The 19,289-nt window shown below is 39.7% G+C and overlaps 2 protein-coding genes across 14 annotated transcripts in view; both read left to right on the top strand.

Annotated features, from left to right (window-relative positions):
- Positions 1 to 19,289, top strand: part of LOC117559050 (DNA (cytosine-5)-methyltransferase 3A-like) — a 117,506-nt gene that overhangs the window by 47,605 nt on the left and 50,612 nt on the right. For 5 of the 6 annotated variants that reach the window (XM_034235715.1, XM_034235699.1, XM_034235707.1 and 2 more), the window contains 2 exons: positions 946 to 1,064; positions 6,007 to 8,145. In XM_034235715.1, the coding sequence (XP_034091606.1) occupies positions 946 to 1,064; positions 6,007 to 6,148 (261 nt within the window). In that variant the 3' untranslated portion in view covers positions 6,149 to 8,145. Of the gene's footprint in view, positions 1 to 945; positions 1,065 to 6,006; positions 8,146 to 19,289 lie in introns of those variants that run through there. The other variant, XR_004570915.1, reaches the window with a different exon arrangement.
- Positions 14,002 to 19,289, top strand: part of LOC117559017 (DNA (cytosine-5)-methyltransferase 3A-like) — a 58,767-nt gene continuing 53,479 nt past the window's right edge. For all 8 annotated transcript variants that reach the window (XM_034235666.1, XM_034235621.1, XM_034235675.1 and 5 more), the window contains exon 1: positions 14,002 to 14,154. The gene's annotated coding sequence lies outside the window, so the exon portion shown is untranslated. The remainder of the gene's footprint in view (positions 14,155 to 19,289) is intronic.

Genomic DNA, 19,289 nt, shown 5'->3' with positions numbered 1-19,289 from the left:
ACTTTAAAGAGTCCTCTTCTGCTGATGTTCAGGTGTATATCAGTATGTAGTGTCTCTACTTTAAAGAGTCCTCTCCTGCTGATGTTCAGGTGTATATCAGTATGTAGTGTCTCTACTTTAAAGAGTCCTCTCCTGCTGATGTTCAGGTGTATATCAGTATGTAGTGTCTCTACTTTAAAGAGTCCTCTTCTGCTGATGTTCAGGTGTATATCAGTATGTAGTGTCTCTACTTTAAAGAGTCCTCTCCTGCTGATGTTCAGGTGTATATCAGTATGTAGTGTCTCTACTTTAAAGAGTCCTCTCCTGCTGATGTTCAGGTGTATATCAATATGTAGTGTCTCTACTTTAAAGAGTCCTCTCCTGCTGATGTTCAGGTGTATATCAGTATGTAGTGTCTCTAATTTAAAGAGTCCTCTCCTGCTGTTGTTCAGGTGTATATCAGTATGTAGTGTCTCTACTTTAAAGAGTCCTCTCCTGCTGATGTTCAGGTGTATATCAGTATGTAGTGTCTCTACTTTAAAGAGTCCTCTCCTGCTGATGTTCAGGTGTATATCAGTATGTAGTGTCTCTACTTTAAAGAGTCCTCTCCTGCTGATGTTCAGGTGTATATCAGTATGTAGTGTCTCTACTTTAAAGAGTCCTCTTCTGCTGATGTTCAGGTGTATATCAGTATGTAGTGTCTCTACTTTAAAGAGTCCTCTCCTGCTGATGTTCAGGTGTATATCAATATGTAGTGTCTCTACTTTAAAGAGTCTTCTCCTGCTGATGTTCAGGTGTATATCAGTATGTAGTGTCTCTACTTTAAAGAGTCCTCTCCTCAGAGGAGAGCAGGAGACCCGTATTTGTAGAATGTAATATTGTGCATTTAAATGTCCTTCCATGGCATTCAAGTCGTCTCAGTTTAACTCGGTGCTTCCTGGTTCTGATTGTCGTTTCTTCCTGCAGTTTGAAAAGGTCCGCACCATCACAACAAAGTCCAACTCGATCCGGCAGGGGAAGATGGGCCCGCTGCCGGTCACCATGAACGGAAAAGAGGATTACCTGTGGTGCACGGAGATGGAACAGTAAGATATTCTGAATATGTTTTTATCCTGGGTCTTTATATCCAGAGGGGGGGAAGTAGTGGAGTACAAATACTTTGTTGCCGTACTTAAGTACATGTTTCTGGTATCAGTACTTTACTCTACTACTTATTTTTCTGACCACTTTTTACATTGACTTCTTACAACCCAAATACCTGTACTTTCTACTTCTTACATGTTGAACACAAATACCTGTACTTTCTACTTCTTACATGTTGAACTCAAATACCTGTACTTTCTACTTCTTACATGTTGAACACAAATACCTGTACTTTCTACTTCTTACATGTTGAACTCAAATACCTGTACTTTCTACTTCTTACATGTTGAACACAAATACCTGTACTTTCTACTTCTTACATGTTGAACACAAATACCTGTACTTTCTACTTCTTTCATGTTGAACACAAATACCTGTACTTTCTACTTCTTACATGTTGAACACAAATACCTGTACTTTCTACTTCTTACATGTTGAACTCAAATACCTGTACTTTCTACTTCTTACATGTTGAACCCAAATACCTGTACTTTCTACTTCTTACATGTTGAACACAAATACCTGTACTTTCTACTTCTTACATGTTGAACTCAAATACCTGTACTTTCTACTTCTTACATGTTGAACCCAAATACCTGTACTTTCTACTTCTTACATGTTGAACACAAATACCTGTACTTTCTACTTCTTACATGTTGAACACAAATACCTGTACTTTCTACTTCTCACATTTTCCAAACAGGCTGGTTCCTTTAGTTTGAATCTGTGTTTGAAACACAAAAATACATTTGGTACAGCCCTAATTTCTACGACTCCCTGTTTAATTCTCATTGCCGATCACGTTCTTGACCAATCCGACTTTACGCCACGACTTCCTGACCTGGGGAAGTGGTAAAAAGCTAAGACTCATTCCTGCACCACTCACACACTTTTTTCCTAAACGCAAAGCAATAAGTAACGACAGTATATTATCTTCTACTATTAACTATTTAACTACTAAATAATCTTGACCAATCCGACTTTACGCCACGACTTCCTGACCAAGTGGTAAAAAGCTGACTCATTTAGGACTCATTCCTGCACCACAGGTTCAAATATCCTAATTGTGGGAATTGAAAAGAAAAGTGGGTTTAAAGATCAAAGACGGGTTCGGGTAACAGTAAAACAGGAACATGTGTTGTCTGGAGATGCAACATGAGGTAGGGCTGTCAAACGATTAACATTTTTAATCAGATTAATCACAGCTTAAAACTTAATTAATCATGATTAATCACCATTCAAACTATGTCCAAAATATGCCATTTCTTTATGTATATTGTTGTGGGAATGGAAAGATAAATGAAAGAAGGCGGATATATCCATTTAACATACAGTATCTATGTTTATTATAACATTTTTCTGCGTGTCAAAATGAAAGACAACCCACACACACCTATCAATCATCAAACCGTGGGGTCTTAATTCATTACGTGTTGATTTCTATCAACGGGGGAGTACTTCAGGAAAGTCGACGGGGGGGGCGGCGGCTAGTGGAGTACTTCGTGACCACAGAGTGTGAACGTTGTGATCAGCTGTTTTAGCTCAGTTCTCCAGTGAAGGGGGGGAGTCTCCCTCCGCAGCCGGTTGGCGTAGTTTTGGCACAATTCCGTTGTACAGACCGACGTTAACAGCAGCCCTGTCTGTGCACACGGAGACCGACTCTGTCGTCCGGTGATCTAACCGCCTTCTGGAAAAGCTTCACAAGTACGTCTGTACGCAAATGCACTTTGTGACACAAGTGACGGTACGCATTTCACAGGGTTCGTACGGTCATTGAAAACCTGAAAAAGTCATGGAAATTCAAAATGCAAATTCCAGGCCCTGGAAAAGTTATGGAAAACAATATTTTTCCCAAAGTTTTGGAAAAGTCATGGAAATGTAACTAAAGTTGCGTCAAATATAATTTACATTTTATCTAACCGCCGAAATAATCTGCGGTCGCGAGCTGTTACAGTATGTGTCATCATGACACGCATGGTGTTATTTTTTAATATATGAAGCGTGAGCTGTGTGCTCGAGTCTTCCTGCCTGTCGGCTGAACTCTGCTGCTCCGGGATGAGGGTCAGCTACATTATCTACGGTGCGTTCGTTAACTGTGCGGAGTCACTGTGGCACAGACTGAGCCGCTGGTGAACAGCTGTTAGAACGGGCCGTTCAGGTGTTCAGAGCAGAGCGGCAGAGCGTGATGTGAACTGAAACGTTTTTCTGTCGCAATGCTATGGTCGCTATCTAGCATCTGCTAACGTTAGCTTTAGCCTTCGTTTTTTTCATAGGCTATAAACAGAGGTGGTATAAGTATAGATATTGTACTAGAGTAAAAGTACTCAGATCTTGTACTTTAGTAGAAGTAGGCTACTCAGATCTTGTTCTTAATAAAAGTAGAAGTACTCAGATCTTGTACTTTAGTAGAAGTACTCAGATATTGTACTTAATAAAAGTACTCAGATCTTGTACTTGAGTAAAAGTAGAAGTACTCAGATCTTGTACTTGAGTAAAAGTAGAAGTACTCAGATCTTGTACTTGAGTAAAAGTAAAATTACTCAGATCTTGTACTTGAGTAAAAATAGAAGTACCAGAGTGTAGGAATACTCTGTTACAGTAAAAGTCCTGCATTCAAAATGTTCCTCAAGTGAAAGTAGAAAAGTATTATCATCAAAATATAGTGAAAGTAGCGACAGTGAAAGTAGTCGTTGTGCAGATTGGTCCATTTCAGAATAATATGATATGTTTTATAATGATTGATCATGAAAGTGTTCTCAAAGCTGGTGAAGGAGCAGCTAGTTTGAATGACTTTGTATACTGCAGGGTAGCTGGTGGATTTACTCCAGGTGGAACTAAAGTCTGATTTAACACTTGATTATATTTCACATCATTCATCCACATCTGTAAAGTAACTAAAGGGATTAAATACATGTAGTGGAGTAAAAGTACACCATTTACCTCTGAACTGTAGTGGAGTAGAAGAACATAGTAGCAAAAACATTGAAATACTTAATAAAGTACAAGTATCTCAAAATTGTACCCACGTATAGTACTTGTTGAGTTTATGAATTTAGTTACTTTACACCAGTGGCTATGCAGATAGAAAGACTACGCCTTGCACAGAGGCATGAAAATACATTTTCAAAATGCTCAACAGTGCTGCCAAAATTATAAACTGACTGCTACACAATTAAAATAAATGCTTTAATATATTTCTATTAGATGTAACTCTTTGGCGTTTCTGTTATTATTACCTGCTGCTTTAGTTGTTCTGACTGCTAACATCCTGTTATTCCTCATTTTAAAGCCGATATTCCGTGGGGTCGAGGGGCTCGGATCCTTGTCACCTTTTTCATACCTGAGTTTGCATCCCTGACTACAGTTGCTTTAGCGTGTAGAAGCTAGTAAGCCTACTATTTGATTTGTTGTAGATAGGCACTACATGTTTCATATGCAGACCTTATGTTCCTGTTCCATGTTAAAATAATCCATTTTCAGTGGTAATTTTTTTTTTGGTCATGGAAAATTAGGTAAAGGTCATTGAGAAGTCATTGAAAATCATTGGTGAAAAAGTGTATGAACCCTGATTTCAGATTACGCACATAACCTGCGTACCAGTTATGTGTTACCTGTACTACAGCAAAAGTATTCTCCGTCGGGACTTCCTGCAACAACACCACGCCGTTATCAAAGATGCTCTATTGAGAAGACGATCACTACGTGACAAAAGTTTTCAAAACCGTGGCTACTGAAATCAATCTGCTGTCTGTGCAATTTACTCCGCGCGAGTTGGCAGACTTTATTTTGCTTACTTTAACATCATTTTTCATGGTGGGGCTAAGCCATTTCTTGGTATGGGTGTAGCCTACCCCAGCCATACCCTGGCGCTGCCACTGGTGACACGTATGGGGCGGGCCATTCTGCACATGCGTTAAATATTTTAACGCAATTAATTCAAAAAATTCATTACCGCCGTTAACGCGATAATTTTGACAGCACTAATAAAAAGGTTAGAAAAGTGTCAGAAGAACTATAATTCCCCGGGAAGACTACGGGTCAGCGTTTCCGCCAGGCGTCTTGCCGTCATTTGACGCCCTCATTCAGCTCGGAACGCCCTGAACTCGAGCCGAGGGCGTCGAATAATAATTATTAATAAAGAATAATAATTCGAGAGAAGATCGAGAGTTTTTATTGCTTGAAATGACGAAAAGGAAAAAGTGCAAGGACGTCCCTCTGTTGGAGGGGCAAAGGAGTCTGGTGGGATTCTGTTCGCCGCCAGCAAAGCTCGTTCCTGTGACGGAAAGTGTACTGCCGGCGAGCCTCGGCGGGGGGTGCTAGTGGAGCCGTGAACGTCGGATCCTCGCAGCGGCGAAACTGAGGCTCCGTGGTAAACTGTGGTAACATGAAGAGCCGTTTAGGAGCCGAAAGATTCCCATCACCAACACGTAAAGAGACGGTATCTATAAGGGACGGCTCAATTCAAAATTCAAGTCGCGTGACACGACGTGACGTCACGCCCTCTCAGCCCTGGTCTGGCGGAAACACTGCTAGGGGTCGAGGAGTGTGAGAACTTGGTTTGGGATGTTGTCAAACATCTGGAACAAACTCCCAGAAACTTGCAGGTCCGCTTCTACTCTGACTACTTTTAGATCCAGGCTGAAGACTTTTCTTTTTGTCGCTACTTTTAATTGAACTATTCACGTCTCACACTGCTCTGTAACTTTTATTCATGTACCTGTTATTCATGTTTTATTATCTTTGCTTTTTAATGTTTCTAATGTGCTCTTAATGTCTTTCATTGTTTTAAAGCACTTTGAATTGCCTTGTGTTGAAAAGTGCTGTATAAATAAACTGGCCTTGCCTCTTACTCAGCCTGTATTTCGATCTTCTTTCCTCCTCCAGGATCTTTGGCTTCCCCAAACACTACACCGATGTGAACAACATGGGTCGAGCTCAGAGGCAGCGAGTGCTCGGGAGATCCTGGAGCGTCCCGGTGATCCGACACCTGTTCGCCCCGCTGAAGGACTACTTTGAATGTGAATAACAACTGTGAACAACAACTGTAAACAACAACTGTGAACAACAACTGTAAACAACAACTGTGAACAACAACTGTGAACAGCTGATCCTGCCTTACTAACACCACGGTATTCAATCTGTCCTGATTCACTGTTCGACTTTTAGACGTGTTTTTCTCATCGTTTTTATCCGCTCTCACCAGCAGGCACCGACACTTCCTCCTCTCGGTGCGTTGATCAAACTATAATCTACTCCTGAAGGACGAGGCGAGATTAACGGGGGGTTAACTATTTTTCTTTTGGGCTAATCTCAGGTTATCTGTTGTCACAAAGATGGTTAAAAAACATTTTCCTGACCGATCAACTCAGGTGTAAAAAGTATTAATTCCTACAGGAAACACAAGCAGTCAAGACATTTGTTTGCCTACCATTACAATAAACAATCAGGATTAAAGGAGTCAGAGCTTTACTTCTATCCATTATTGTTGGTTCATCATTTGAAAAAAGCCTTAGTAATACTTATTAATAGCCTTCATTTCCATATTTGGACATCATTTCAGGGTCTATGCAGGAATCCTGAAGTAAGACCTTTTTTAAGACGCTTTCCACACATTTTAAGACCTCATCGTCACTTTGAGTTCTAACCGGTTACCTTGGCGACACACTTTACCTCACATTGACTATATACAGTATTGATTGTCCTTCCTCCTTATCTTCCAACCATTTGGACGCAGACTTGCATTTCCCCATAACGATGCTGTTTAACAACCGGTGTAAACGGACCTTCGCGCGCTATCAAGCAGTGAGCGTGCGATGTCCTGTTCAGATGACGTCAGATCCAACGGGATGCCATCAATAAACTACACAGAATCACACTACACACCATTAACATTTAAATGTGCTTAATGTGTCTGTGCAGATACAGATAAGACACTAATATCATTTCAATCAGGACAGACGGTTCTGATGAAAGAATACATATTTGTTGCCAGGAATACACAAATGAATGTAATGGAGTTTTGGCGATTAGGCCCCTCATTCAGGAGGGGAGAACCGATCTGATGAAACCCCCCGGGGTCTAGACCCTGGTGGTGGTGTATGGATAGTTGGGTTCGGTCTGAAGGGGAGGGGCTTAACTTGACCCTGGATTCAGAGGGACAGGACGTGAAAAGGGGGAGAGGAGAGTTGCATCGAGTCACCTGAAATGACAGCTGTCAGAGGGGAGAGCAGAGTTAAAAAGGGTTAGCGGAGCGCTGTGATAGGCTTGTGAGAATAGAGCGAAGTGATTGGTTAAGCTCGATCACTTATTGAGAGGAGAGACAGTAGTAACATAGAAATAGGAAATTAATGAGTAAAGACGGACTTCCTGGTTGAACTTGCGCTGAGGTTCATTTGTTGACATTTAAAAAAAACAACATTTTCGTTAAATAACATTTTTTAAAAAGCTCGTAATGTTAAAGTAGGAACTTGTGTAACCATTCATAGCTGGATATTTGGATTATAAATTAACATTTAAATGCTGCCAATCACGTTATATACATATAATATATATTTAGTGATTATCTGTTATTCAGCATCATTTTTAATCCCGTTGATCTCGCTCTGTGCTTCAGGCTCTACCTCAACATCCATCAGTCAGTATTTCTGTATTTTTACCGTAATATTTTACCAGGTTTCGATCCAAACATGTTCATTGTCAGCTGATTTTTGTATACGTTTTATGCAAATGACATTCATCTCTCTGTGGTTCTTTACAGAATCACTCACTGGTTGGTGCTAAACTCTTATTATCCTCCATTATTCTATTACAATGTCTGCTTTTAATACCAAAAATATGTTCTGTCTAATCATGGAGAACAAACCAAGGCGTGTTAAAGAGCTTTTTTATAAAAGTGACTATTAAAGACCAGCTCGGTTCCACCTCAGGAACAAACCATTTCTACTGGAAGATACCAACTAATACAGTCATGTGTCTCTTTTTGTTTTTTTGAAGCCATTTGGCACGATTGATTTTGTTTTAGATCAGTGTTTCTCAAACTTTTTCATACCAAGGACCACTTAACCAATAAAAAAAACACTCGCGGACCACCTAACTCCACAAATATCCAAAAACACATCGTTTTTTACAAATCGCTTGAAAATGGTACAAACAAGTGGCAACATGTGTGATGAAGGTGTTTATCTGGGCTATATCATGCAATCGAAAGTGAAACTTAAGCTCGCTCTATTGCTGAGATATTCCCGTGAGAGTGCGGAAAACTTAAATAAATACATTTATTTCAAATGTGACATTTTACCAATATACTCACGGACCACTAGGGGGCGCTCACGGACCACCAGTGGTCCGCGGACCACACTTTGAGAAGCACTGTTTTAGATAAAGAGGGTGAAATGTAAAAAAAAAGAAAGGAAAAAAAATAATGAATAAAATGCTAAAATCTCATAAAAAAATATTATATTAGTTTAATTTTTAGAAGTAGAGAAACACCAGCAGCTACTGTAATAAAAGATAATTGAAATAACAATTAACGCATTTAACTTGACCTCTTACGTTCAGTTTTCAGTCATTTTTGGCGTTAAATTAACCAACAATGTGTAAAACTACAAAAGATATGGCTCCAATATGTCTATGCTCGTTGGACAGCATGAAGACATCTGATGCACATTTGTTATTAAAGTAGAATCCCAAAATACTTTTTGCAGCTCTGATACAAACAAAGGAGGAGCTTCTTAAGGGCCGTGGTGAAGCTGGGGAGGAAGCTGGGGTGCAAGCTGGGTTGGTGGTGGGGGGGAAGCTGGGGTGGTGGTGGGGGGGAAGCTGGGGTGGTGGTGGGGCAGGCGAGCAGCAGCAACATGAAACACAGCAGCAGGAACATGAACGCAGCAATAGCAAGTGAACACAGCAGCTTAAATAGAGCGGCAGGTTTAGGAGAATGTGTTTGGTTGGTTGTAAGAGGGACGAGGTGCGTCACGTGTTAATGTATGATTGGTGCTCGAGTTGACTGCCTGAAATAGCTCGCAGGCTTCACCCCATTTTATTTAATATCATATGTATATTTTTCGCCTTCTGTAATATATGTCTATATTTCTGTTGCTCTAGTATATCGATCTTTTAAAAAACATTCTGACTTGTCAAGAACATTTTATATTGTGTATTCGTTGTGGTATATGTCCTTTCTACTGTAGATATATATATAAATATATATTTGCTGTTTATGGTTTTAATCCAACAAACGTGGCCCTTAGTTTTATGGGAATTTGAATCCCCTATCGGAGCAACGGCTGATTGTTTTTGCTTATTTTGGCTTTGTCATTTTGTAATTTTTACTGCAATAAACATGATTTGAAGTTGTAGAAATATAATTAACTGTTATTTAAATAGCAATGTCATTCCTAGTATTAAATCATTGTATCATTATAATAGACTGTATAAAATATGGAGGTATAAGTCGCATCACCCATAGCTTTATGAAAAGCCATTGTGAAGTAGGCGGATTCGGCCTTGGGGTATATTATAAATCTTTACAAACAATAAACCCTTACTCAATATTAGAATAAACAATCTCAAGCTTGTACAGGCGTGTTTTTAAATATGTCAGCTTTAGTAAAAAGTTGTGTGTTTGTGAAGGAGTGCATCGACTGGATATATGAGACTCAAATGATTCTGCAATACATATCTTTTCATATAGTGTTTATGTTGTTAAATTCGGATCCAATTACTTCAATTCATTCCATTTTTTACAACACTTGAATGTGACAGGGTGAGTCATTGATGTACAAATGATCAATTTGAGGGTGAACTTAATTTTCAATGTTAGTGAGACTCTCTTGTGGGTAAAATATATATATATATATATATTTAAAAAAGTGCCTTTCATTCCACTCGACCAAGTGTTTTCTTGGACTTTGTTGCACCAGTCATTCAGACCAGAAGAATTGAGGGTGGCTTTTCTTCCTCCTTTTGTCAGCATGGTTACAATTAAGACTCCCAAATTCCTTTATCTGACCTCTGAACCCAACATATGATGAACCTATAAAGCAAAGTATCGATCTCTTTATAGATATTTTACCCTTTTAATAAGATTACACACACATGTTTACCCCTTCTCTACTATTACACGGTCACTGAGTGTCAGCCACATGGAGGAAAGTGAACATTTTGATTATCCGGACACTGGGAGGATGGGCTGGAGAAAACAAAGCCCCCCCACCCCCACACCGACCCCCCTTGACCCCGCTGTAGGCGAACACTGAGTGGATCTACTCACTGCAGAGTTATCTTCATAATGACATCATAAACACACATTCAGGGACCATTCGTTGTGTTCAGTATTAAAGCCATATTTCACACTGTAAGAGCATTTTCACATTAAGGGTTGCACTGTCCATAAATAAATACTGCAGTACGATGAACATCTGAACACACAGCCATCAGAGTTCAGCCTTTTGGCCTCATCTCTAACCATTTACTCACATTATTATTATTATTATAGCTTGAACATAAATTCAGACACACACATTAACCCCTGACCTCTTCAGTGACTCTCAGTACCCTCAAGCTCACATATGACGGAGATGGGAAATGTTTAATATAGGCCTTTAATTATTGTATTATGAGGAAAATCCAATATAAAGAAGTGTTGTCCAGTGAAGTTACAATATATGATATGGATCGGGAGTCAATGGGTCACATGACATGGAAGCTTTGATAAAAGGGTCATTCCAGAATTGGAGGACAATTTAGACACCAACATTTTTGAAAAATGAACCTTTTATTTTCTAATTTTTTTTAATGTATTTAGGAAAAACAGATAATAAACCATCAAAAAAAGTGTTTTGCCCAGCTAGGCATCAAATGTATATTTTCCAATGAAGAATTACCCCTGTTACTCTAATTATAGTAACAGGGTTGAATGTAACAGGGTTGAAAATCAATGCTAATTTGAGCTTTAACCTCAGGAATTATTGCTAGATGTAGCATGTAATGCTACTTTCAAGGCAAGGACAAACTTGGATATCTAATGCAAGAAAGATAACTTTGAAATTAATATGCTTTATTCTGATAATATCAGTAACAGGGTTGAGTGGGTCAGAGTGCCACACTCTTTTAAGACTGAAAAGATTGTAAAAAATATGAAAAATAAAAGAGAGGACTTATTTTTGGTCTACCCATGGCACTAGCACATGGCTTGCTGATGTCACTTCCACTGTGTCATCTGACTTACAGTTTTTTCACTTCCTGTGCCAATCTAAAAAGGTTTGGGTAACATGGTTGAACGCATGTTGAGGGACACACCTTCTGTGCAAAATTACTGTTATCTAAAATATGTTTATGATTTAACAAATTGATTTTACCATTACAAGAGACATATATCAATAGAATAATACCAAAAAAAGTAAAGAAAATCCCTATTTTAAATGTTATATTTGACATGCAAGTTGGTCAGCAAGAAGCGGGGACAAGAGAAAAATGCCATTTTAGGGAATGTTCGAGAGCTATTTGATAATTTAAATAATATTTTTAAACCACTTTTTCTACAACTTTATATACATTTTGTCTCAAGACAAGTATGTTTAACACAACAAGTGCATGTTTTAGCATTTTGGGCATGGATTATTAGATTTCTTTATATGGGGGACATGAAATGTCTGGAATGAACCAAAAATGTATATCATTTTCTATTCAAATATTTATATCAAGCAGTAATCAAAAAATGTTTGCCACAAAAGATAATTTACATTTTTTTGCATAGTTTTCACTAATATGGGCAAGTACGGCGGTATTGAAAACAACATCAATTTTTGGTAATTATAGTAATTTATTGATGTTTTTTTAGTGAAACCCTGTATGTAACAGCTAGGGGATGTACCATCCTCTGACTGCCGACAATCTGTAAAACTGCTGGTGTTTGGCGTTAAATACCAATCCTAATAGCCTACCAGGTTTCTAACCAGTATCATAGCCTATGCCCAGACTAATATTTAGTTATTTCTAAAGGGTCTCTATTATCATGTAATTTAAGACCTAAAAACAAACTCTGACGTGTAACTGTGAATGTCAAATGTAGTTTGAAGGGTCTAATTGATTACGGGATGATAATAAAGGAACTTTTATAATTAAAATGAGTTCCCTAGGTTTTCTTAGTATTTTTTGTATTCATGTTGAAATCAGAAATCCTTAAAATGCCTTAACAAAATGCTAAATTGTTTTATGGAAGGGCTTATCAGTCAAATAAATGAATAGATACTTAAAATATGCTTAAATAGACAGTTTAGGCCTGAGTGTCATGTTGTTTGACTCTAGGTTCAGATTATGAAATGGCTTCTTGTCCTTTCACAAAATGGCGCCATATTGTCTGCGCAGGGTAGCTTTATATTCATGGCCATTTATTTTTTGACAGTAATACGAAAATGTCGGTTTATATTTTGAGTCCGCGAACTGTTTTGTTATTAATAAGGTAAAAGCCATCTTGTTGATCGTTATCGACACATCCACCACTGGTCATATGATCGAAACTAACCAAAGATGTTCAGTTTAAGGTTCGCTTACAAAGTCGCCACTTGTGTGGCTATAAAACATCTCTACGTCCACCCGTTGGTCTGAAACAGTGCCGCCATTACTTCGTTACATCCGACGGTCGGTTCATAATATTATGGACAGTTTAGAAACAGACCTTACTAAGGAAACTGCCCTTACAGCCGTTATACAGCCGACTTAATCTACAGTCAGCAGGCGTGAATCACCATTCAGTCAATGTTTCATTATGCTCATCACAACCGTTAATTCGCTAGTTTGATCAAAACTAACTAACCATAGCTGTCCTGTATCCAGGTTAAGGTTCGATTATAACATTCTTTATATATACCATCTATGATAACATCCCATTTTGTGGCTATAGATCGTCTCTACGTCCACATTTGTTCCCGAAACAGCGCCGCCGCCATTACCGTTATATCGGTCGGTTCATGCGATAAGGAAACAGACCTAATATCCAAACAACAACTGTTACTGCCATTATTAATGTGTGAAAACTGGTATCGTTTAGACGGCCACGGCCGATCCGTATTTATTTTATATTCAGCGTTCAATATGTGACATAACCACCACAATTAATTAGCCAATATGACCGAAACTAACCATAGCCGATATTCAGGTTAAGGTTCGCTTATAACATATTGCCTTTTGTGTGGCTATAAAAAGTATTTACGTCCACCTTTTGGCCTGAAACAGCGCCGCCGCCATTACTCAGTTACAACTGTCGGTACATTAAATGGGCCGTTAAAGAAACGGGCTAATACTCAAACAGCTGTTATTACGGTTTGTGAAAACTGGTATCGTAAAACGGTTACAGCCGACTTTATGTAAAGTCAGCAGGCAAAGCTAACAATCATGTAATATTTCATATTTCAACTGGCGACATATACACGGTTAATTCGCCAGTAAGACCGAACCCCAAGCCCCTCCGATTATAACATCGCATTTGTGTTGCTATAAAGACTTCTCTCCCGTACTAACAGAAATGAAGGTAGAATCAACTAGTGTGCTGATCACCATGATATAATTAATTAAAATGTTATTCGTGTAGAGGTGTAATATTCAACATGTTAGGCGAACGTTAGTTTGCAAACTTTAAAGTACTCTAACAGCTAGCTCGTTAGCACGTTTGTCAGTTCTTACAATCGGTTCGATGACCGTAAGCTAGCAACGTATGGACTAGTTCATTATTAATCGGCATCATTGTTAGGGGAGTAACTGAACCTCGGCGATATTTATTTCTTGTTAAGCTAGCATTAAGATACATTTGATTAATTATTAAGCAGGCTGTGTTCTTGTTGGGGGCGGGTTGGGGGTGGGAGTTTCGTACTCCCGGACGGGGACGTTGGCTAGCGGGTCTCTCTACGGGACAGCCTCCTGCCTCGGTCGTCCAATGGATCATTCCCGGCTAGAGAGGACGTCACAAGGGAAATGTGCTTCGGGAAGAAGCTAATGTTCAGCATCTGTTTCTACCGTTTCTACAGGGGAAACGGAGAGGTGAGTTACCATCGATATATCTGCTATGCATGCACACAACTAAACCATATATTAAACCGAGGCTCTCTCCTCTTAACGCAGTTTTTGCACGAGTTACGAGCGCAGGATTGTGTTGTTACAGCATTTATTGTCCTGTGTTGTTGTAAATCCAGCCTTTTGTAGGGTAAAAAAACAAAGAGCAGCTCATAGGCGATACAAAAGCAGATTGGATCATTTGACTTCCTAATAATGACGGCAATTTACTTTTAGTTCATTGATTTCCAGTGCATATGCAATGATAATCAGCTGTTATTACATTACAAACACGGCTGTTTGATTGTGTGACTTTTGGCTTCTTGCTTCCAACGTAAATATTATAAAGACAGGCTGCAGCCCCTGCACCATGCATGCAATGTGACAAACCGGGATTATTGAAACTAACATGCCGGTATGGCAGTTACTGTAAACCTTCCGGTGTATTGCATTTGTTCGTTATTTCTGCACGAAAAGTAGCAGGATCTTATGTTAAAGCTCCTGTTTCCTTGTAAGTGAAAGTTGATTTCACTGGGGGATGTTCGCGGCAAAAAATAGACAACGCGAGATTTCATTTTCTATACATTGAGGAGGAAGGGGAGGAGAAACAGCAGCAGCGTGGCTCTCTTAACACCCAGATCGCTGTTTTAATGTACACACATGGCGAGGAAACAAGATACAACCAAACCACTGAAATTAGATATTTGACAGAAAGCACCCAGTCTTTGTCATCCACAAGCAGACAAAAGGGGATTAGAATAACCCACCCACTGTCCCAGTCTCACCCCCACCCTATCCCTGGCAGTCAGGCATGGGGTGAGGGGGGTAAACACTGGCTTTGGTAATACTGACAGGCAGCCATGTTTTACGAATGAATAACAATGTGGTGGTGGCCTTTTGTAGTTTGGTTTGAATCACAGAAAGACTCAACTGTAGACCAATGCCTGTCTGTGGGTGTTATTAGGGCCCGAGCGCTAGGACCCGACGGCGTCCTAGCACGAAGTGCGAGGCACCTATTGTTATTGGTGGAATTATTAGGGCCGGAGCTCGGAGCGCTAGGACCCAACGGCGTCCTAGCACGAAGTGCGAGGAACCTATTGTTATTGGTGGAATTATTCCTATTATTATTTTTCTGCTGGCGTTTCCTGTTTTTGAGGCCTTTAGGACGGTTCAAAAGTTGTATAATTTTGCACGGACGCCAGGACTGGTGAAAACTACCTTATTCTGGAGTCAATGGGTTCAAATTGTCCAATTTGCTCGCTAGCGCCACCTATCAAAAATCCCAATTCGGAATAAATGTACAAAGTCGCACCGTAACTCCGAATGACCTGACATTTTGCACACATATCCGGGAGGACCTGTTCTACAAATAATCCTCTTGGAACCCTAAGCTCCGCCTACATTTAAAAAAAAAAATTGGCATAATTTACATAAACAGTTAAATATTCACTTAAATTTCAATTTTCAGTTTTTCAACACCAAACTTCGTATACAGCATCGGTGGAGGGTCAGACACATTACCCTAGGCGATGAGTATGTTCAAACGATAAACATTTCCGCCATGAATTAAAATGTACTCGCAAAAAGGTGGGGCTTAGAAAGAAATGCACATAACTCATCAACAATGTATCCAAACATCACAGATTTTGGTAAATAGGTTCAGTCTGTCTTGAGGAATAGGCACACCAAAGCATTTTCATTTTGGACTATAGGGGGCGCCAAAAACACCACCAATTTATAACTCAAGAGCGGATGGACTAATCTTTTTTTTAAATTAAAAACCCATACTCTCGGGGCGACTACGAACTCAGATTTAAAGTGTTGCAACAAATGTGGGCGTGGCCTATATGTTTTTTTTAAATTGCGATAGCATAAAATGAGCTTCGGACGCAAAACATGGGACACACGTCAGAGCCCAGGACCTTTTCGAGAATGTAAAAAAAAACACGTACATTTTCAAAAAAACTGCTCACTAGCGCCCCCTATTGTGTGGTAGTCACATAGTTTCTCAGAACTTCACGAATTTTGGCACAGACATTCCTCGTGGAATTGCGGACATATTTGTACATACATTCCATTAGCCCCGCCCCCCAAAAAGTCGGCCATTTTGAAATATGTGCGTTTTTTATTCATTTTAAGCACATTCTTGCGCACTCCTCCTAGGGCAGGGGTCTGCAACCTTTTTGACCAAAAGAGCCATTTTGCTCCTTTTTCCAAAACATTTTTTGTCTGGAGCCGCAAAACATTTCATAGTTTTTTATTGTTATATCAGACAAAAACTACAGTTTTTTTGCATTTATTAGGCTATTTATTACATGATATAAAACTGTTAACCTCTAATAAGAAACAAAGAACTCTTATAAGGAGAATTACAAATAATACACAGGCCTACTTTAAAATAAATTAAACACAGCACTTGGGGAGTCCTCTGCACATTTGAAGGGAAAACAAATATTATTAAAATGGGCCCACTTTGAAATAAATAAAACATATAGCTGCACCCTAAAAAGAGTTAAAGGTAGGGTAGGTAAGAATGGAGAAACCAGCTCGAGTGCGCTAGAATTTGAAAGTACACAACCGGAAAAAATATGCCTCTTCCTTCAGACTTTCTTACAGAGTCCCTCCTCCAACACACACGAACGTGCACATGACCAATGAGGGCACGAGATAAGCTTGTGCACAGATGGAAGGCTGACAGGCAGTTAGGCCATCCAGTTATTTTAGCCGGGCCGGCTCAGATGATTGGTCGTGCTTTTTACAGCGCTACGGCTTCCAGGGATTCATTTTTGAATGTATTTATTGTCAAAGCATTTAATATATTCATTGCTATCGGGATGTTAAGAGCATTCCATGGAATATAACAAAAAGTGTTTTCTGAAATAAATTACATACCCCATTGAATTATGACTGAAGATCGTCAGCTGTCTTCCTCTCCCTTGTTGTTCCTCGATACGTAAAGGCTGCACCACCGTTGACAACTTCTCTCTACATATCAGACATACCGGTAAACCAGCATCGTTTGCTGTGAAAGCAGATAACTCTGTCCACACATAATTAAATCCTGTGTTCCTCCGGTATTTTTCTTTGATTTATCCATAGTTCGCTCATCGTGCCGGGGGTCAGGTTATTCGCCTCCAAGAAAAGGCGCTCGCGCGGGACCGTAGCAGGATGTGACGCATATTTTAGTTGACCTAATTAAAACCGTTTTGTTTTTTATTTATGTGTCACAGTATCACCTCAAAATACAAGATACGAAACATTTTCAACCATGCAACAAAATATAAATAGTCCTACAAATACGTTTATTTTATTTCCTTCTTATTTTTGTCTAAGCTCAAGGGAGCCAGAGCAGAGGGCTTAAAGGGCCGCATGCGGCCCGCGGGTTGCCGACCCCTGTCCTAGGGCAGTGTTTCTCAAACTTTTTCATAACAAGGACCACTTAACCGAACAGATTACAAATCGCCTGAAAATGGTACAAACAGGTGGCAACATGTGTGACGAAGGTGTTGCGCTGGGCTATATCATGCAATAGAAAGTTAAACTTAACCTTGCTCCATTGCGGAGATATTCCCGCGAGAGTGCGGAAAACTTAAATTAACTTATTTATTTAAAATGTGAAATGTTACCAATATACTCACGGACCACTAGGGGGCGCTCACGGACCACCAGTGGTCCGTGGACCACACTTTGAGAAGCACTGTCCTAGGGGAATGATCGGAAAAATTCCAATCCAGGACACGTTCAGCCCCTATCCAATATGATACTTAATTGAGGAGCACATTTTTGAAAAATTACTCGTGGAGGTCGTAAGCTAACAGTGAATACACAATTTGTGACGATTTACATGTCGCAAATTACTCCAAACTACTCGGATATAGTTAATCCGATATTCACGAAACGCTGTATACATATTGCTATTATGATTGCACATATATTTCAAATTGCCTTCCATTAGCCCCGCCCCCCAGAAAGTCGGCCATTTTGAAAAATGTGCGTTTTTCAGCCATTTTACGCATGTTCTTGCGAACTCCTCCTAGGGGAATGATCAGAACAATTCCAATGCAGGACAGGTTTAGCCCCTATCCAATAGGATACTTAAATGAGGAGCACATTTTTGAAAAATTACTCGTGGAGGTCGTAAGCTAACAGCGAATACACCATTTTTGACGATTCACATGGCGCAAATTGCTCCAAACTGCTCGCATATAGTTTTTACGATATTCACGAAACGCTGTATACACAATACTATTATGATTGCACACATATTTCAAATTGCCTTCCATTAGCCCCGCCCCCCAGGAAGTCGGCCATTTTGAAAAATGTGCGTTTTTCATGCATTTTAAGCACATTCTTGCAAACTCCTCCGAGGGGAATGATCGGAAAAATTCCAATCCAGGACAACTTCAGCGCATATCCAATGTCATGCTACATTGAGAAGGAATAGTCCTTCGCTCAAACGGGGAGCTCGTAGGCTAACGGAGAATGTACCATTTTTGACCAATTATATGTCAGATAAGCTACTGAGACCTGCCTGTCTGCCTGGCACATCAACTCTCTCACACACACACACACACACACACACACACACACACACACACACACACACACACACACACACACACACACACCACACACACACACACACACACACACACACACACACACACACACACACACACACACACACACACACACACACACACACACACACACACACACACACACACACACACTTACTGTTAGTCCAACAACGCCCTTTGCTGGCGGCATATTCATTACAAAAGACACCTATACACTCCCTAACCCTAACCCTACTGTTTCTTTGTAGATATCTCCTGAAGCCTACAAATAAAGTGTGAAATGTAGGCCTGTTACATTTGTTATTGAGCGATATATATTATACACACTGTTCTGCTTTCTGCACTGACCTCAGCAGCTGTTCTCACTGTAAACATCGCATCACAATGAAAGCAGTTGTGTTGAGAAAAAAAAAAAAAAGCGTAACATCCAGGGGACATGTGATTAGTGAGTAAACAAACGGTAAAGGGCAGAAAGTCTGATGCACATTTGATCATCTCAAATAACTTATAATCACAACGGGAACAGTTTGCAGAGCTGTGCTT

This window comes from Gymnodraco acuticeps, unplaced genomic scaffold, assembly GCF_902827175.1.
Source record: "Gymnodraco acuticeps unplaced genomic scaffold, fGymAcu1.1, whole genome shotgun sequence".
NCBI lineage: Eukaryota > Metazoa > Chordata > Actinopteri > Perciformes > Bathydraconidae > Gymnodraco > Gymnodraco acuticeps.
The sequence above is the reverse complement of the archived record's forward strand: the minus strand, read 5'-3'. Positions and strand labels throughout refer to the sequence as shown.